Source organism: Malaclemys terrapin, chromosome 3 (genome assembly GCF_027887155.1).
Source record: "Malaclemys terrapin pileata isolate rMalTer1 chromosome 3, rMalTer1.hap1, whole genome shotgun sequence".
Classification (NCBI taxonomy): Eukaryota; Metazoa; Chordata; order Testudines; family Emydidae; genus Malaclemys; species Malaclemys terrapin.
In genome coordinates this window covers 75,028,266-75,049,067 of record NC_071507.1, presented here as the reverse complement: position 1 = coordinate 75,049,067, position 20,802 = coordinate 75,028,266, and the positions used below count along the sequence as shown (strand labels likewise).

The 20,802-nt window shown below is 39.4% G+C and overlaps 1 protein-coding gene across 1 annotated transcript in view; it reads left to right on the top strand.

The window, feature by feature from the left end:
* The window catches only part of RYR2 (ryanodine receptor 2), a 687,809-nt gene that overhangs the window by 592,565 nt on the left and 74,442 nt on the right, over positions 1–20,802 (top strand). Inside the window, exons 84-85 of the mRNA XM_054022704.1 lie at positions 3,608–3,684; positions 7,670–7,743. Coding sequence (XP_053878679.1) covers positions 3,608–3,684; positions 7,670–7,743 — 151 coding nt within the window. The remainder of the gene's footprint in view (positions 1–3,607; positions 3,685–7,669; positions 7,744–20,802) is intronic.

Here is a 20,802-nt window from a genome sequence, read left to right as displayed (position 1 = left end):
GATCTCTTCCCTCTCCCTCAATACATAAATTCTGCCCCCATCCCCTCCATGATTTCTCTTCTGCCATTCCAACCACTGGTCCCCTGCTCCACTTGAAAATGAGCAAGCAGCCATTCTCTGCACTGCCCCCTCCCTTTTACCCCTCCCCCCAGACTCCTGCTTCCTTTTTCAATTCTACCTTGCCAGGCCAGAGACTCCTTTGCTTTGCCTTTCCTCTTCAGTCACAGGTACCTACCTGCTGCCTCCTTGAAATCCCAGACTGGCAAGTTCCTTACTCCCTCACCCGCAGCTTTCCCCTGTTTGGGCCCCTGGTGCTGTTCGAGGTGAGGAGGAGCTCTGAGCTGGAAGTGCACTTATATTCTATACTCTTTGCGTCTAAAGTTCTTTAGCCCTAAAAGGAATTGAACAGGAAGCCTTTGAGCATGGGTCAGTCTGAGTACTGTGCTATAATTACATCTAGACAAACAAGAACATTAAGGTTGCAGAATCAAGCACCCAGAAGTTGATTAAATGCCAGAATTAAGTTGCGTGTGCAAAATACCTACATTAAAAACATAACCATTTCATCCTAGGGAACCATATTGTCCCCCCAGCATGGATCCTCAGCAGGGTTGGGATGTTCAGAATCACAGCACAGTCCTCTACAACTTGAGTGAACAGAGTAACTTGTAGGATAACAGTTTATCCTCTGTGTGGACCTGCCACTAGTGGGGTTTGGAGACACACACTTTGATAGTGGGGATGGCACATGTTAACCAGTCCACACATAGTAGCTGTGAGAGGATGGAGCATGCGCAGTGCAGACAAAATCCACATGATTTATCTAGCATCCTATAATAAGTTTCTACTTAGCAAATGCTTATAATTTGGTCAAACTTGGTTGAATTTTCATATGGATGGCAAAACACATGTCCCTGATACCTCTGTGACGCTGCTGCCAAATTTCAAGGCCCTGCTCCCAAGAATGAAGATGTAGCTTCTCAAAGAAACAGTGGTAAGATATTTTTAAAGTCTACCTCATTCTCTGAGATGCTGAACTGTTCTAGTTTGGTGAAGTTATAAGCAACCAAAAACCGGGTCTGATAAAGGAAAGTGTTTGGCAACCTTAAGCAAGGTAGTGTTTCCTACACAACCTATAATAAATCTTCTGAACAATAATAGGTCAGCAAAGGGTAGTGTGATGAATCTGCTGATGCTCTTCTGGCTCCTCAGTGGAGAGTGGTAGTGTTTCAAGAAGGGTGTGGGACAGTAGTGGAGCAGGGGGATGGTTCGAGAGATGTGGACAGTGACCAAGGCAACTGTTCTTGGTGATAGCTCAGGGTGACTGAACTGAGGTTTTCAGGGTTACCAGTATGTGATTGGGTCTATCTGATTTTTTAACAGTAACAAGACAGTGTAGATAAAAACATTCATGAAAGTGAAAATTACCCCAGACCTAACTCTAGGACACGAGTTTTTCACCAACGACCTCTGCATGATCCTAAAATTGATTGCCCCTTAGCTGAGGGGCAACGGTACTTTCAATGGAAAGAGGAGCTCTTGTGGGGCTCTAGACTTCTAACAGCCTCAGCTGCCTCCCCCCTCCCCTGATTGCACTGTGTATTGTTGCACTGAAAGGGCTGAATAATGCCAGGGGTGAATCCTCCCCTTGTCTCACCTCAGCTCTGCTTGTTTCTTCATTGTGCTGCTGGAGAGAAGGGGGAAGATTTGCTACAAAAAGTGTTGGGTGGGATTAGCCCCCTTAGCCACTTATTAGTAGCTGCCGTTGAAACTGAAGTAATATGGTATTGAATCAAGGCCCCAAAAATGAGTCTCTTCTGAGTCTGTCATCCTATATGTAGTGATAGGATTGACTGGAAATACCTGTCAGTACTCATGAACCCTAAAAATACATTCTCTGACCAATTACCTTGTGATGTCATTACCATAAAAACCATCTCCTGAATGCTATTTTTTCTGAAAATGTCACAGTACATGGTCATTGTGACATATCCAGGGTACAATCCAGACTGATGAGTAGCTGTGTCACCCCTGCCCTGTAACCTTGGTTGCCTTATGATGCCTTGCTGAAGGAGTTCCCACCTGGGCTGCTCAGAAACAGCTTTCCAGCATGCAAGGCACATCCTGAGTGCCTGTGCGTAATTGCAGCCTGCCAGCCACACTTGGGTTTCACTCTGGTTCTTCCCAGCCTTGACTATATTGCAGGGTAACCCCAGCTTAATCCCAGTCTTTGCTTTTCCTCCAGAAACATATGTCCTGTACTGCCCAGCCCTTCCTGGACAATACAAATAATGTGTGTTATGTCTGTTATTTCTTAAAATAAAAATATGGCAACTTGTTATTTCAAATAGTTCTGCAGACACTTCAATTTAAACACACTGCATTAAATAAAATAGCAAAACACGTTTTTATTAACTACAAAGAGAGAGTTTTGAAGTGAATACAAATAATGAGGCATAAAAGTCAGAAATGGTTACAAGAGAAATAAAGACAAAATGCAACTAGTGCCCAACTTAACAAACTGGTAAATTCAAAGCCATGTTTTTCTTACTATATGCTCTCAACAGTCGTACTGGCCAAACTTCTTGGGCCAGGACCCCTTCTTCTGTTTGAGGGCTGCTTGTTTTGTCCTGTCTTGTGCAGTAAATCGATGGACAGAGAAAGGAGAGGGGAGTCCCTTGGGGGCATTTATTCCTCCTTTTTATAGAGTCAGTCCCGTCTTGGAAAACATTTCCAGCTGAGATGCAGGAGACAGAGTATCTATATGTAAGGATATTCCCTGCCGATTTTCTCACCTGCTTGAACTCCCTTTGTCTCCCTTCCTGCTTGATGCTCTGATTACTGCTTAAATGCAAGTTAAGCAGAGAATACATTCTTTTGTTTGAGGCTGACCTATTTGCCAATCTCAGTTTGGAACATATGTTCCAAACATCATACAGGAAAATCTTATAACTTTACATACAATGTTGCCACACATATTTTATCAGGACAATATTGACCAGCAGATTGTGAGAACTAAAATGATACCTTACAAGACATACCTTGTACAAAGATGATTATAATAGGGTGCAGACAGAGGGGTACGTTTTGTGAACTTATTCAATCTGACTTTGTAACACTGCAATATAATTCCATGTCAATTATTTTTTCATATCAGTAATTCTATTTAAACTGTCATCACCAAAATGTCAGAGAATCTTCCAAATACTTTTAAAAAGAAATAACAATTTCTCCTTCTTTCTGCCCTTCCAGGTTGTTAGAGAAATAGATTAACTTATAGTTTGTGTGTGTGCATGTGTAGAATGAACTAGCAGAAAGCTAAATCAAAGATTAGATTTTGCATTTAGTTCTGAATGTGCTGAGGTTAGTGATTGTTATTTCCTATAATTCCTTAAAAAGTGTCCATGTCATGGTGGCAGCCTCCTCTGGAAGGTTTGGTCGGTAACAAAATATCCGCCTGACTTGTGGTATGAGGGTTTTTGTCAACTGGTCTGTTCTATCAGATTTATAAATGCCATCAGAATTATTTCACAAGACTGTCTAATTGGCATAGAATAACAGATCCCCAATGATTTAACATTTATACTATGTGGTTTGTTTGCTGTAGAAAATGCTCGACTACCTCAAGGACAAAAAGGATGTGGGCTTTTTTCAGAGCCTTGCTGGTCTTATGCAGTCATGTAGGTAAGAAAATATCTATTATAATATATCTATTATTTCGTATCTAAATTCTTTTCTACAGGATTTGTAATATCAGTAGAATGTCGGAAGAATTACCTGGTGAGACAGGAAGGGTAAATATGCCAGGAGTGTGCGTGCGCGCGCGTGCACGCACACACACAAACACGCACACACACAAACACACACACACTTGTTTTCCTTTCATATTCCTAGGGTTTCAACAACAATAAACTTCTATGATGCTATGATAGTGGAACTGTCCTGGGGCTATGCTTATCTCCAGCTTTCAGGCAGGATTACGTAAACCATTGTCTTTGAATATTTGTACCCCACTTTTGAGCCCCTATGACTAATTACACAGCTACTTACCTTGCAGGCTGCCATGACTTATTCCCTGATTTCAGTGTACCCAATTCTGCTTCCCTTACAGCAAATAGTACCTTATTTCCTGATTTATCCCATTGATGTTTACAGGCTGTGAAAGCATTTGGAAATGTCTGCTCATCATTTCCCACTCACGTTTACAGTCTAGGGATATTGGATTTTTGGATGTTTTGTGCAAAGAGTGCACTGCACCTGTGGCCTGTGATGTGAATTGGACTCAATTTGATTTGGGGGTGAAATTTAAAGTGGTGGTTCTGACATATAAATGACATATGATTTGGGTCTTGTCTACCTTAGCCACACCTCTCTCTTCACATGATGATATGACATTTGTAATTGACTGATGTGTCCAAGATAACAGCCTGCAGAGTTAGTGGTAAGGCATGGTCAGTGAGGGGTCCTTGGCTCTGGAACTCATCTACTCCCATCCTTCAACAGAGCCCAGATTTGAATACCTTCAAGGAACTCTACAAGGGTCATTTCCTCAAGAATTCCGGGGAGGCCTCTGTGTGGGGAGGGAGTTAATAGAATTTTGGAAGGTGGAGAAGGGAATTAAGTCATTTGTTTTGGAGTGGACAGGAGGACATTCTATGGTCTTTTTGCAGGTTTGTGTTTCTGAATGTGTTTGTAATAAGTATGCAGTGCGTAAATAAATACAATAATTGTATAAAGACACTTGCATAGAAAGTTAAAATTGAGCCCAGTTCACTGTTACATTATGACTGCTATGTTCCAGGCTGGTGAAAAACATCCCGATTTATCTGGCTGCTAGAAGATTCCCTTTTGCACCATCTGCTGCATGACAGATATCCTAGGACTTGGACTAACTACTGTATTATTTTTTTCTTCCTGAACAAAAATAGCTGTTAAATATTCTACTTTTAATGAAAAAATACTTTTGGTATGATAACAATGGTTATGAAGTGTTTGCCAAATTGAGCTTTATATTTTTCAAAGAAAAAAATAAAATATGAAGTTTTCGTCAGAAAGTTACAACCCATCTGGGATTGCAGATCACCACCTTTGTTATGTTATCCAAAGAACAAAATAGTTGTTACAATGAGAATCCCTGCACCAAGGTAGATGAGCCATCAACAAGGTATACAGACTTATGATAAATGGAACCATATAATTTCTTCTCTGTGTGGCTCAGAGGAGAGCAGGTTGTGAAGTAGGGCACAGTGAACTAAATCCAGGGAAGGCAGGAGATGGAGCCATTATGGCAGGGGTTGGCAACCTTTCAGGGGTGTGCCGAGTCTTCATTTATTCACTCTAATTTAAGGTTTTGCATGCCAGTAATACATTTTAATGTTTTTAGAAGGTCTCTTCCTATAAGTCTATAATATATAACTAAACTATTGTTGTATGTAAAGTAAATAAGGTTTTTAAAATGTTTGCTATTTGGGATTAAGCAGCCTACAGAATAGAGGTTGTCAGCAAAACAGGCGTCTTTCCCCAACCCATTGAAAAATATTTAATTCAAAGTTATTTGAAAATTTTCATTCAAAATGTTTAGATTTTTCCTAGGAAAATTCAAAATGAAATGATATTTTTTTCTTTCCATTCATGTTGATTCCCCCCCCCCCCACACACACACACAGAACAGAAACAAAATGCAAATTTAAGTTTAATTTACCATCAATAATAATCAAAATTCTATAGAAAATGACATTTTCGCCACCAAAAAAAAATAAACCCCTTTTTTGATGGAAAAATATTTCAGTAAAAAAAAATATATCTAATCATCTCTACCACAACCATGTAGAGATGTTGGCACTGGATTTCCCAGTGCATCAGAGTACATCTGCATGGTACTACAGACCTTTAAACATCTTAATAAACCAAAATAAATGGAAAATGTAAAAATACATTGGTTGATATGAAGGGATTAGTGCTTTATGGCTGGAGGGGAGGATGAAAACTGCTGCAAAAGGGTCAGTGTGGTTACTGACTCATTCCCTAGGAATGTAGGGTTTAAAAGGGGAAGATCTATACCTAAAGCCAGGGGTGAAAGTAACTTAAAGGACTTACCGGTTCGCCGGAGTCCTGAGCAGGGTCGGGGCCTCAACCAGAAGGGGGTAGTGTTTAGATTGAGATTTAAAGGCCCCCCGGGCTCCGGCTCCAGTAGTGGCGGCTGGGAGCCCCGGGCCCTTTAAATCACTGCCGGAGCTACCAGCTGCAGAGGCGGCTGGGAGCCCTGGAGCTTGAGGGCCATTTAAAGGGCCTGGGACTCCAGCCGCTGCTACTACAGTGGAGTCCAGGGCCCTTTAAATCGCCACCTGAGCCCTGCTGCCAGAGCCCCGGGGTAGTAGCGGCAGCTGGGGGCTCTGGCGGTGATTTAAAGGGCTCGGGGCTCCCAGCTGCTGCTACCGCAGTGAAGCCCCAGGCCCTTTAAATTGCCGAAGGAGCCCCGTGAGTCCCAGCTTCCGCCGCAACCCCAGCAGGGCTCAGGCGGCGATTTAAAGGGCCCGGGCGAGAGCGGTGGCTGGAGCCCCGGGCCCTTTAACTCACTGCCAGAGCCCTTGGGTAGCGGCAGCGGGCCTCTGTCAGCAATTTAAAGGGCCCAGGGCTCTGGTCACCACTACCACCCTGGGCCCTTTAAGTTGCTGACAGAGGCCTGCTGCTGGAGCCCTGGGGTAGCGGCGGCGGGGCTCCGATGGTGATTTAAAGGGCCAGAGGCTCCCAGCTGCTGCTACCGCAGCGGGGCCCTGGGCCCTTTAAATCGCCACCAGAGCCCCTGGGGTCTCGGCCACCTCCGCTACCCGGGGGCTCTGGCAGCGGGGCTCTGGCGGCAATTTAAAGGGCCCAGGGCTCCAGCCGCTGCTGGGAAACCCAGGCCCTATAAATTGCCACCTGGAGAAACTGGTCTGGTATGCCGTACCGGGGCGTACTGGCTTATATTCAACTCTGCCTGAACCCTCCCTTACATGGAGCAGGCTGAAGCAGGAAGGCACACAGCGCTTCAGCATGTCTCAGCCGCATGGTTCCAGGTGGAAGCAGAACAGTAAGAAAGGGGGAAGCTCCCCAGGTAATTACGACATAAACATGGAGTTACCTGCACTGTACACTGTTATCTGCCAGGTAGTCCCAGACATCCAATAATAAAGTTGGAGCCTGATTAAACCCATGTAAAATGTTTCCTATCCTCCTTCCGGTATGGCCAGACAGTGACCTGTGTTTGGGCTTACACAACTATGTAATTTCCCAGTACATAATGGGGGAATATGTGTACACAAATAATAATGTATTATTTTTATGAAATGTGAGATGTATATACATGTACTTTCTTTTTCAGTAAATCATAATGAGCTACATTCTGCTATCATTTACACAGTGAATCCAGTGTAATTGAATTGACTTAATGGAATTTCTCTAAATGTGCAACCGTGTAACTTAGAGCTGAATTTGGCCCATTGTTTAAAAAAAATGGTGTACCTGGCTTTAGTGACATTACATTTCAGTTATCTCCTAAACACTATTTTCCATCTTCCAGCTAAGATGATAATTATATTTCTAAGTTTAATTCCATCATTTTGAAAATCAACAAGATAAAATATTGGATTTATCAAAGAATCTAAATGCTATATTGCTTTTCTCATTGCAGCGTTCTTGACCTAAATGCATTTGAACGCCAAAACAAAGCAGAGGGCCTTGGCATGGTGACAGAAGAAGGATCAGGTATTATCATCTTATGAAAATAATCTTTTCCTTTTTACTGTTCTTCATCAAAACTGTATAGTTAAGGACCCTTGTAAATCTGCATCAAGATGTTTAAGGGTGAAGCTAAGATGATATTTCTTCAGATAGTTTATAATTTAACTGGCCTACTTTAGACAGTACTAGACAATAAAAGATCACTAGAGCACGTTTGAGAGTGAGGGAATGTCTCAGAGGAGTGCAGTATATCATTTTGAAGTAGCAAAGAAAATATTATGAGTAAATTTGAAAGGAGATTCCAATCACAAACAGCAGTATTTATGTCAAACAACTTAGAAATCCCTAACCAGTTTCAGCATAAAATAAAATGAAGGGCTCCCAACTGATTTGTTAAATTGTCTCCGGCTGAATAAAAAATAGACAATTTAGTAAGCAATAAATTAAATATCAGAGGTCAAGGGAACAGTAGCTGCTGTTTGGAAGACATTTGTTGTGAAAGTTTCTGTTTTACAAGTATTTCTGTGTAATTTGTCTTTTTGGGAAATATTCTGATATTTTATGTTTACTTATGATTTTGAAACAATTTGGGTTTTCTACCTTCTGTGTTGTCAGTTCATTGTTAGTTTCTTTCTTTTGTCTCATAATGTGTTCTGTCATCCTATTAGTGTGGTTGTCTGGAACCATTAGGTTTATTTTTTTATGTGATTAATAGAGCTACCAAAGCACATTTTCTCTATTCCCAATTACATTCTTCATTCATCATATTTTTGTGTGTTTAAATCCTACAACTAACTAATCCTTTTACATGTTTTTATTCTTAAAAACAAGGAAAAAAAGCTTGACTGCGTATTCATTATTGTATTTTGGAGTTCATAATTCATACCTGCTTCACTGCATATGTCATTGGCTACTGTGCCTGTAGCTGTTTTACATGACATATGTCTTGATTGTTCAAGTGCTTGCATCACATTGTTTAATTTGACTGAATGCCTTTAAGACAGATCACACGTACTTTTCTAAAATTATTCTCTTTCATCAAAAGTGCTCCCATAGCTTAATAAATTGTAGGTCATATCCTTCTTGCCTGACTCATTTGAGTAATCTCAGTCAAGTCAATTTACATGAGTAAACTTTGGCCCCATTACTCTGGATTGTGCTGTCTGTCTTATAAGGCATAGGCTGGCTTGACCATTGCTTTCATGTTTCTCTGCAAATTATTCTCCAGAATGTTTGGACATTCTGGGCATAATTTCTATTAATATATATTTTTAAATTATTATTAATAATTTTGGCTTTTGAAATGGGCTTTTTGATACAGGATCATTTTTCTTTTAATCATCTACCAAAGTTATTAGAAATTACAAATTTTGCAAGCAACTATAAACGACTCTGACAACTGCATAAGTGACTCTTCTCATAGGGTATTTTCATGCTTCCTCATCTGAGAATTTTTTGGTTGGTTTGTTTGTTTGTATTTGATCTTTCTCTTTAGTGCAGAACTAATTTGCCAAAACCAATACTGAGTGTCTTTTGTATCTGCTAAAAACAAATTCTCAACTTTTTTTTTACTTTTTTCCTGTTTTCTTTTCTTTGAACTAAATGTCCTGTCCACCCTTCCTCAGTCATCAGTCATGAGCGTGGTAATTATTAAAAACAAGCTGCCTTTTATTTATTTTTTCCTGTTGTTAGCTTTGTGTCAGCACTGTACAGCTCCTGAACACCATGAGTTTTTTTTGTTCCTATGAGGCTTTTAAACAAGTGGATTCTTTTCTATTATTATAATTGTGTACTCCAAACTCTTCCGTTTTTATGCCAACTTTCCCCACTTCTTTGTTCTTCCTCCCTTTCTCAGGATTTGCACAGTAACTGGCACGCTAGATGTAAGAGCAGCAAGCTTTTTTTTAATTTATTTAATTTTTTTTTTGTTTGGTTGTGGTTTTTTTTAGTGGGCCCAGTATTTGCAATGGTTGGATGTTTTTAAAAAATATATCTATATGTATATACAAACCCTTGTGCTGTAGTCCTCCTGTACTATTTTGTTGTGCATTTAATGTGGCTTTATCGCTGCATTGATTTTGTGCAGTCACAGGAAATCAGTGGTGGATCCAGAGAGGGCTGGAGGTTGGGATAGAAAGGAGATCTTGGCTGCCACTGGCTAGGTTTACACTATGCAGTCAGAATTCATTTTCTACTACAGTACTTGCTAAAGTAGCTGGTAGTTTAAAAAGCAAAACAAAAAGAAAACACCTCTGCTGTTTCTTTTCAGGGTTACATCAGGATGTTACTAATTATTCCTGATATTTTGGCACTTTGAGAGCTTTTTCATACAACAGAGAAAATGTGTATCCCTTAGAGGTAAAGGATAACAATAATTCATCTGTCATTGAGCACACTCATTTTAATTCACTGAATATGAGTTATAGGCAGCCCAATGCCATTGGTATTAATGCCTGATAGCATTATGAAAGCCCAGCCATTGTGTCTGGAGGAGAAATTCTAGATCCTGCTGTGAATGATTGCTAGACATTCTAGATTGTATGGGATAGCTGAGCTCACATAACTGCTAGCAATCCTACAAATACCTATCTAAAAAGTCATTCCAAGAGAGCACCAAAGTTTAGATTGGGTGACCCCCGGGAGAATATATTTTTTTCCATTCCATTTTACAGTACAGATACTTACTCCAAGATTCAGGAACATGTGGTTGATTGTTAGGGAAATGGAGTGAGGTCCAGAGTACACACTATAACCTGGTTCCTTGCTATTTCTACATTTGATGCAGGAATTTATCGATGAGTTGTTAACTTGTTATTGCTGACTATGAGCCTGAGTCAGTTTTTACTCAAGTCAGTTGTAAAAACTTCTGTTGACTTCAATGGAAGTAGGCTTTGACCTCTTAGTGGTGGTGGTGTTCTATAAAACTTGATTTCTTTTCCCATCTCCACATTGGCATCAGCAGAAAACCCTGCAGTGAGTCAAGATGAATTGCCCCTTTCCAATCTTCTCTTTGTGCTATCCCCGTCTAAGCTCCTTGTCTTGATTCCCCTTTCACTAATACCACCTTCCTGTACAAAATCCTGGAACCCCCACTGGTAAAAACACTGATGGTTCTTCAGCAAATGTGTTTCTTCTTGTTTTTGTGATGTACTTAATGTTGTATCTTTCTGTATGTATATTTGTTTTGATTGTCATGTTTCTTTTACAAAAAAAGGTTCAAAATCAAAGTTGCACAAATGTTCATTATCCCATTTGATGGTTTTCCATTTTTCATTTAACTATCTCTGTCTATGCTGTCTCACCATGATCATGATAACCTTGAAAGTGCAATTTTTCTCTCCTCCCAAAGCCCTTACTTTAGTTGACAGATAATGGAATGCATTTGTTTACTCTACACTTGCATTATCTTGCTATTGTTGGGCACTCTTCTAGTACAGGATTTTTTTTCTTTTAACAAGACTTCAAAAAGAAACTTGAATATGTCCTTGGGTCAGAATGATTTTTCCTAAATTAGCTGGTGAGGCAACTTCTGTAAAAATTACCGGTACTTGCCATTTGAAACACATACCCGCCTATATGACTGGCGTGGTTTGCATAAAATCATTATTGTTGTTTGTGATGTATGGTTAAATAGATCAAACTTACTATGCAGCAAGGAAAAGAGAGTTTGGGTCAGGCTACTGGAGTTCTGCTTTAGCCAAATACTGTATCCCTGAGATACTAATCACTTTAAAATCTGTTGATATTATTAACAATAATACTCTTGATACCTTTTATTTGAAAAATTTAAACTGCTTTACAAATAATTAAGCCTCACTAACCCCTGTAAGATAGGTAGCCATAATTATACCCATTTTATAGATGGATAAATAAAACAGTGAAATTAAGTGATTTCCCCAAGATGACATAGCAAGTCATTTAACCAAGTTGGGAAAAGAACCCAGAAATTCTGACTTCCACTTTCTTCCTTTAATCATCAGACTGTGCAGCTATCCTATTAAGAGTTTCAATAGAAGATTGATTAGCAGTCTCCTTAAAAAACATAGAATTACTACAATTATCTGAGATTGATTTTATTTTAATTGATTTATTTTATTTACATATTCTTCATGTAATACAATCTCTACAATTTACTAAATACTAGTATGCTTGAAAAAAAATTACTAAGATTTAGAAGAACTTCTTTACTAATTGAAAATAGATTTTTAGACCCATTTTTCATTTCATTAAATCTTTTGTGAATCTTGCCTTTTGTTAGAGGAATACTATAATTGCATTTGACTGATCTCACTTGAGAGACAGTTTTGGAATAGTGCCATGGAATTTTAAATTACAGAGGATAACAATACTTTATTTCTGATGCCTGACAGTATTTGCCATGTGCTCAGGGGCGGCTATGTTTTTTGTTGCCCCAAGCACGGCTGTCAGGCGGCTTTTGGCGGCGTGCCTGCGGGCGGTCCACTGGTCACGCAGATTCGGCGGCATGCCTGCGGGAGGTCCGCCAGTGCCGTGTCTTCAGCATCCACCCCGCCAAATTGCCAACGAAGCCGCGAGACCGGCGGACCTCCTGCTGGCATGCCGCCCAACGCAGCCAGACTGCTACCCTCACAGTGACCGGCAGGCCACCCCCCACGGCTTGCCGTCCCAGGCATGTGCTTGCTGCGCTGGTGCCTGGAGCCGCCCCTGCATGTGCTACAATGTCACCTTTGGTTCAAGGCCAGTTGATTTTTATCTTCAGAAGACTTATAAATTTCCACAACAGCATTTATACAGAAAGGACACTTAAACAGTAGTTGAGGGCTTCACAGACAAAACTCTACTTGAACTCAGAGTGCTAGCATTCTTTTATAGACTCGTAATTGAAGCTCACAACATATGGATGTTTTCTCAGCAGTATTGAATAATCCATTCATTTTTAAACTATAAAATGGAATGAGGTTTAGAGATATGTATAAAACTATTGTTAAAATTGTTAACTTTTAGAATGGTGTTCTTTAAGAACATAAGAATGGCTATACTGAGTCAGACCAATTGTCCACCTAGCCCAGTATCCTGTCTTCCGACAGAAGCCAATGCCAGGTGCCCCAGAGGGAATGAACAGAAAAGGTAATCATCAAGTGATCCATCCCCTGTCGCCCATTCCCAGTTTCTGGAAAACAAAGGCTAGGGACTCTTCAGAGCATGGCTTTGCATCCTTGCCCATCCTGGCTAATAGTCATTGATGGACCTATCCTCCAGGAACTTATCTAGGGCTTTTTAAAATCCTGTTAGAGTCTTGACCTTCACAGCATCCTCAGGCAAAGAGTTCCATGGGTTGAAAGCATTGTGTAAAGAAATACATCCTTTTGTTTGTTTTAAACCTGCTGCTTATTAATTTCATTTGATGACCCCTAGTTCTTGTGTTATGAGAAGGAGTAAATAACATTTACTTTACTCCTGATTTGCTTTCGCCACACCAGTCATGGTTTTATAGACTTCTAACATATTTCCCATTTAGTTGCCTCTTTTCCAAGCTGAAAAGTCCCAGCCTTATTAATCTCTCCTTATATGGAAGCTGTTCCATACCCCTAATGTTTTTGTTGCCCTTTTCTGAATCTTTTACAATTCCAGTATATCATTTTTGAGATGGGGTGACCACATCTGCACACAGTATTCAAGATGTGGGCGTATCATGGATTTATAGAGAGGCAATATGATATTTTCTGTGTTATTATCTATCCCTTTCCTAATGATTCACAACACTGTTAGCTTTTTTGACTGCCACTGCACCTTGAGTGAATATTTTCAGGGAAGTATCCACAACGACTCCAAGATCTCTTTCTTGAGTGGTAACAGCTAATTTAGACCCCGTCATTTTTTATGTGTAGCTGGGATTATGTTTTCCCATGTGCATTACTTTGTATTTATCAAAACTGAATTTCATTTGCCATTTTGTTGCCCAGTTACCTAGTTTTGTGAAGTCCCTTTGTAACTCTTTGCAGTCTGCTTTGTACTTAGCTACCTTGAGTAGTTTGGTATCATATGGAAATTTTGTCACCTCACTGTTTATCCCTTTTTCCAGATCATTTATTAATATGTTGAACAGTACTGGTCCCAGTACAGATCCCCGAGGGACACCCTAGTCACCTTTTTCATTCTGAAAACTGACCATTTATTTCTACCCTTTTTTTCCTATCTTTTAACCAGTCACTGATCCATGAGAGAACCTTCCCTCTTATCCCACGACATCTTACTTTGCTTAAAAGACTTTGGTGAGGGATCTTGTCAAAGGCTTTCTGAAAATCTAAGTACACTATATCTACTTCATCACCCTTGTCTACATGCTTGTTGACCCTCTCAAAGTATTCTAGTAGATTGGTGAGGCATGACTTCCTGTAAGACTACCGGACTTACCCCTGTGGCACCTCCTACTGGTCGTCCAGGGAATTAGCTCACCAGCCTCTGGAGCGCCCTCTGCAGGCTGGTGTTCTGCCTTATCCTCTTCTGGCACCCGTGTCCCTCCCAGGACCCAGTGCCCCTATTACTGGGATGCTGCCCCCAGGCAGTACCCCACAGATCTCAGTCTCCCCTCCCTGGGGAACCCCCACCCACTATCCCCACCTTGCCTCAGCACTAGGCCACTGCCAGTCACCAACTAGCCCCCGCTCCCTGGGGCAGACTGCAGTATAGGCCACTCATCACTGGCAAAGGGGGTTTGGACCTGCTGCCTTGGCCTAGCCCTGGGCTGCCCTCTGCAACCCCCAGTACTCCTTAGCCTTCTCCTAGGCCGCAGCCTGGGGCTTTCCAGGCTGGAGCTCCCCAGCTCCTCAGCCTTTCCCCAGCCCTGTTCCACCCAGGTACTCTGTATCTAGCTCCCTGCAGCCAGGCCCTTCTCTCTCTGAAGGCAGAGAGAGACTCTACTGAGCTCCTGGCTCCCAGCTTCTTATATACGGCCAGCTGAGGCCTGATTGGGGCCTGGGCCCAGCTGCCGCCACTTCCCCCAATCAGCCAAGTAGCTGCTTGCTCCCTGGGCTATCTCAGGCCCTTCCAGGCAGGAGCAGGTGTCCACCCTGCTACACTTCCCTTTACAAAAAGCATGTTGATTTTTCCCCAACAAATCATGTTTATCTATGTGTCTGATAATTCTGTTCTTTACTATAGTTTCAAACAATTTGCCTGGTATTGAAGTCAGGCTTACCGACCTGTAATTGCCGGGATCACTCTGGAGCCTTTTTAAATAATTGACGTCACATTAGCTATCCTCCAATCATTTGATACAGAAGCTGATTTAAATGATAAGTTACATACCACAGTTAGTAGTTCTGCAATTTCACATTTGAGTTCCTTCAGAACTATTGGGTGAATTCCATCTGGTCCTGGTGACTCATTACTGTTTAATTTATCATTTTTTCCCCCAAACCACCTCTAATGACACCTCAATCTGGGTCAGTTCCTCAGATTTTTCACCTAAAAAGAATGGCTCAGGTTTGGGAATCTCCCTCACATCCTCATCCATGAAGACGGATGCAAAGAATTCATTTAGTTTCTCCGTTCCTAATCTTCCTTGAGTGCTCCTTTAGCATTGTGATCGTCCATTGGCCCCACTAGTTGTTTAGCAGGCTTCCTGCTTCTGATGTACTTAAAAAAAATTGCTGTTACTTTTTGAGTTTTTGTCTAGCTGTTCTTCAAATTCTTTTTTGACCTTCCTAATTATAGTTTTACACTTCACTTGCCAGAGTTTATGCTCCATTCTGTTTTCCTCAATAAGATTTAACTTCCACTTTTTAAAAGATGCCTTTAAATACAAGTTGCAAAGTATCTAATATTATAATCTGCTGACATCGCTTAAATGGATATTGTAAGTTTGAAAATCAATTTTCAATCAATTCAAATCAAAATCAAACCAATTCAAAAACAAAATTTCTTATTGTGAATGACACCTAAATTATAAAAAGGACATTATTTTTTCTCTTCATGTTGTTAGGTGCTTTTTAAATTTCTCCTCAGTTGAACAATTTTAGTTAGTTTCTAGCCAATTTTATTGTTATATTCTTATATACAAGTACAGTGCTGGAATCTTTGGGGGAAAAACACTGCAGTGAAATGTTGATTAATAAAGTGTGGATTCAGTTAGATTCTTTTAATGTAATGGAATTATTTCTGTTTGTCTTAGCTCTTAAAAAGCTTATTTTTATAAAATCTAAATACAGGGGGAAATGTGACCTGACAGTTATCCCTTTAAAGATTAGCCTTTCACCAATCTGCATGCCTGGCACACATTCCATTTGATAACACAGATAGAATAAAACACAGAAGAGTTGTTAAAAACCAATAGTAGTACAAAATAGTTAAATAGGCCCCAGTCCTGCAAAAACATGCATTCTCTTAACTTTAAGCATGTTTTTAATTCAATTGAGCCGGATTCTCATTTACAGTAAGGTCCATTCACACCGCTTTAGCAGTTAACATTAAGCATGTGCTTAAATCTTTGCAGGACATTACCTCGTGTTAGTGGCAGTCACATACATCTTGAAATTAAATTCATATCAACAATATTTATAAGCTGCTGAAGCTGATATGTGAGTGTTCTGAATTAGTGTATTTCCAGCTAGCGTTACTGCATCCTTTTGCTTGGGAGAGTTGCCTGCTTCAACCTCTGCTGTAGCAATCCTTTCCATCTTCACATCTCCCTAGCAGAGTTTCCACCTGTGAGGGCCCTGCACTTGGGTTTACACTAGTACAAGCGAAACTAGCTTGCTTGGGCTAGCAGAGGTAGTTGTGCATGGCTCAGCGAGGGGGAAAAGGTTACTTTATCTGGCTTGAGATCTTGAATGATCTGTTTCCTATGAGATTTATTGTAAATGAGGGGCAATAAACAGACAATGACAGACATATGGCACTGGTAACTCAGCGGAACAATTTCTGGATCTTTTAGTGGAAATAAATTAATTGGTGTTACTATGGCAGATCTTTGCTCTTTAACAGTTGTGCATTCGTCAAAATTGGGCCCTTGTGCCTTTTAGAATGGTAAATATTTTTTAATATATAATGGCCCACAAATCTGTTTAAATATTAATAGCAGTGGGGATTTCAAAATGGAGGCTAGGAAAGAATTAATGAATCGAGATTCAAACACTTTCAAGGAGATACATATGCTTGTTACATTCAATCTTATTTTTATTTTACTGCAGACGTTGCTTCTGTTTGTATACATCACAGAATCAGACTCGCAACTGCACACACTGTAGGCATAAAGCCATTCATGTGTGTAACCATACCATTTATGTGCAACATGGGCAATGGCAGCATTTTAACCAAATAGTTACATGTTTAAGCAAATGTACTATAGTATATACATCACATCAATTGAAGCTAACCTAAGCAGTGACTCACTTCCCTAAGTCATGCTATATGCAATACGTATATTTGTAAGTACACTATATGTATAAATGTTTGTGTGTGGAGGCATGAATTTGTGTATGTGACACCAAAAGTGGCTTGCTTAGATTTTAAGCAAAGAAATGGATCTGAATTCCAGATGTGTAACTTGTAGTCTCCAAAGAGACACCTTTCTGTAGTCATTAAATAGTGTTTGTATCCTGAAAAAATGCTAATGGACCAGCATTTGTTTGTGAGTCAGATTATGGTCTATTTTTTTAATGCTAAGGATTTGTCATTATAAAAGAGATTCAGATATTTTATTGGTCAGAAGAATTTGATCTCTGTAATCAGTACAGGCATACTGCTCAAAACTGCTTGTGATTAACATTGAAACATATAAATAGTTTGTTTTTAAAAATGAATCTATGGGTCTGATCTACCACTGCCTTTGTTCCTTATGATAGGAGGCATACAACACTACCTTTCTGACTTGGTATAATTTTGTGTATGATTTGTACTCATTTTACACAGATGTAAATACATTTTTCCATGAGGTACTGTGAATGATCAGATCCAATATACTAGGAGGGAGGATAAAACTGAAATAACAAAACCTCAAAAGACAGTCTTTCATTATCTCAATGAAAACCCACTTACAGTAACTCAGCAGTTATGAAACCATCTCTATAGAGACATTGAATGAAAGAACCAAATGCTTTGCAGTGTGCAAATTGCAATTTCTTTTCAGCAAACTGATTCTTATAGTGAAGTTGTTGTGTCAGGAAATGATTTCATTATAAAGGAATATTGCTATCATTTAATTCAAGGCTTTCCTGTCCCTCCCCACCTTCCGTGAATGTCTCCAAAAGCTGAGAAGGGGAAAAGAAAGAAAAGCAAAAGTGGAGAGGTATTGAGAGGGAGGTGAATGGTAGGAGAGGAAATAAAAATAAATATTTTCAGCCACTTTAAAGGACATTATCAAATGATTACATTTTTAAAGGCCTCCTCAACCATTCCTCTTACTTTGGACTTTCCCTCTCACCATGGTCAAAGTGATGCTGAAGTTTTTAATAGCACCAAACTTGTATCTAGTGTTATTTTTATGTATATTGTTAATATATATATTTTTAATATTCAGTACACACACAACCACTTAAAAGTCAGGCATAGGACACTCAATATTGCCAGGTTATAAGCACTATGGTCTCGACCCAGCAAAGTTCATAGGCCTTGATTCAACCAAGCATATGCTTTTAAGTGCTTTGCTGAAATAGGGACTTAAGTATGTGCTCTATTTAAGCACATGAGTATTCCATTAAAATTAATGGCTGGAGTGCTTAGCACTTTGTGTTATCAAGTTCAATATGAATATTAATTGTTTCTGAGAAACTTTCTGAGTGAGAATGAAAGTGAGAAATGAAAGTGAGAAAACAGTGCAGATCAAGTGCTGTTCAAAGCTCCTGCCAAGCTTTGTACAGTAGTTTGTTTTAAAAAGCCACCATTTTTTCTTGTGACTATACTACTTTAACACTCTCACCTCACCTAGGCCCTAATTCAAGAAAGCATGCTGAAGTGTTCTTGTGCTTAAATATTTAAATATTTTCCTCAATTGAGGTCCTAATTTTGCTGCATCTACTGAATTTATTTTTCCTGTCACTTTTTATGCTCCCCCCACACACACCTTTTCCAAGTGAAAGTGGTCAGCTAGCCACATGGCAGAATTAAATTTCCTTTAGAAGAAAAGAAAATATTCACCTGGCAAACATTTTTTTTAAAATAGGGAGTGGGAGGGGCCTAAATAAAATACATGTGAAATATTTGCTATGAAAAAAAAGTTATATTGAAACAATCTTTAACTGTAAGAGTAACATAGATCAATTTTACTGGAATTTATTGAATTTATTGAAATCTAAATGATTAATGCAGTTTTTTTTAACATTCCCATAATAGTCTTGATTTGTGTTCTTTGTTCACGCCAAACTGCCACTGAAGTCGGTGAGAGATTTGGATACTCAAGGAATGTGTAGTTAGGCTTTTTGTAGGCTTGATCCTGCAAACACTTATGTAGGATTAATTTTCCTTACATGTGTTATCCCCTTGAAGTCATTGAAGTCTCATTTACATGCATATGTTTTTGCAGGCTCAGGTTCCATAAGGGTAATTGAGATTCTTCAAGGTTCTTAGCATTCTGGCCCCTATCCAGCAAAGCACTTAAGCACATACTTAATATTAAAACATGAGGAATCCAATTGAGTTATAAAAATAAAATGCTCGATATTGCAGGATGCTGAACATTCTAAGTCCAGCAAAGTGTTTAAGCATCTTGCAGAATTGAACCCATATATAGTACTGTTGATTTATATACTACTTGTGTGCACAGGATCCTCTTTTAGTCTTTTGTGTTTCGTTATTTAATTAGTTGTAAGGATTTTCAATCTTGTACAGTTGAAAAGCTATATATCTGGTATAAATGTCCGACCCAGAGACAAATTGTGTTAAACATCATCTAGTACTTGATTCATTGTCAGGGAGAGGACTATGCAATTTTTTTTTCTTTTTGCCATTTCAGTGAGAATGCAGCAAGAACTAGGGGGAGGAAAAAAACATTTTAATTCTCCCTATGTTTGCCACATTTTTATGTATACCTGGTGATACTTGGTTTGGTCACCAAATATTGTGTCTTGCTGGCCAACAGGGAAAAGAGTGAAATGATTTTATATACTTCTTTTAATGTTCACATTAGTTTTCAAAATGGTTTTGCTTCCTAACCCTACCATTATACTGAAGCCTCTCACTTTGAAAGTCACAGACTGCGGACTGGTAAGTCCATTGGCTATTTGTAATTGTAATCATTCATAATTTTTATGTACAGTAAACATCCAACCATATTCCTGTTTATACATTATATATATGCATATATATTGTCTCTCTAATTCAAGCACTTCCAGTCTGTGAGAAGTTTTATATTTTTGTTTAACTCTCATTATTTCTTTTATTCACCAACTGAAAAGGATAGTGTTCTTAATATCACATTGGATTTGGAAGTTCAGGTACCAGTCCAAAATGCCTCCTATTTTTAAGAAAACTTTCAGAATTAATATACTGTACTTTTTCAATTTACTTGCATTTTTGTCTTTTAGTTTCATGCCATCATCAAGTAACAAATGATTGCACATTAAAATCCTCTGTATTTAAAAAAAAAATTGTTTCCATTTTTGCCAAGACACCATTTGTCCCCAAACTATTTGTATAAAGCCCTAATAATGAAATCATTTGCCTTTAATACCCCAGTGTAGTTTTGCTTGCTATTATGTCTTCCCTCTATGCCAATTTATCGAGCTTCCAGTTCAATTTTGTTAATCCCTGATCTTTCCTAGACCCACTAATGCTTCCCCTTTTCTCATTTAGACTTCCAGATTGACTCTCTGTACTGATAGGATTGTAGAGGTGCATTAATTGAATGGAGACCATGTTAGTGTACCAGATTTTCTAAAGCAATTCTGGAGATCTTTTAAAGCTCTAAACACCTGGATAACTGCTATCTACAGAAAAACTAGGCCATGGGGCCTAGTTCTGCAAAAGTCCTTAAGGACACGCTGAAGTCCAGCCCCATTCAGAAAAAACACTTAAGCGCATACTTAATGCTTTGGTTAACCAGAACTAAGGGAATTAGGTGCCTTGTATCCACTGGCTTTCAATGAGAATTGGTTGCCTAACTCTTTT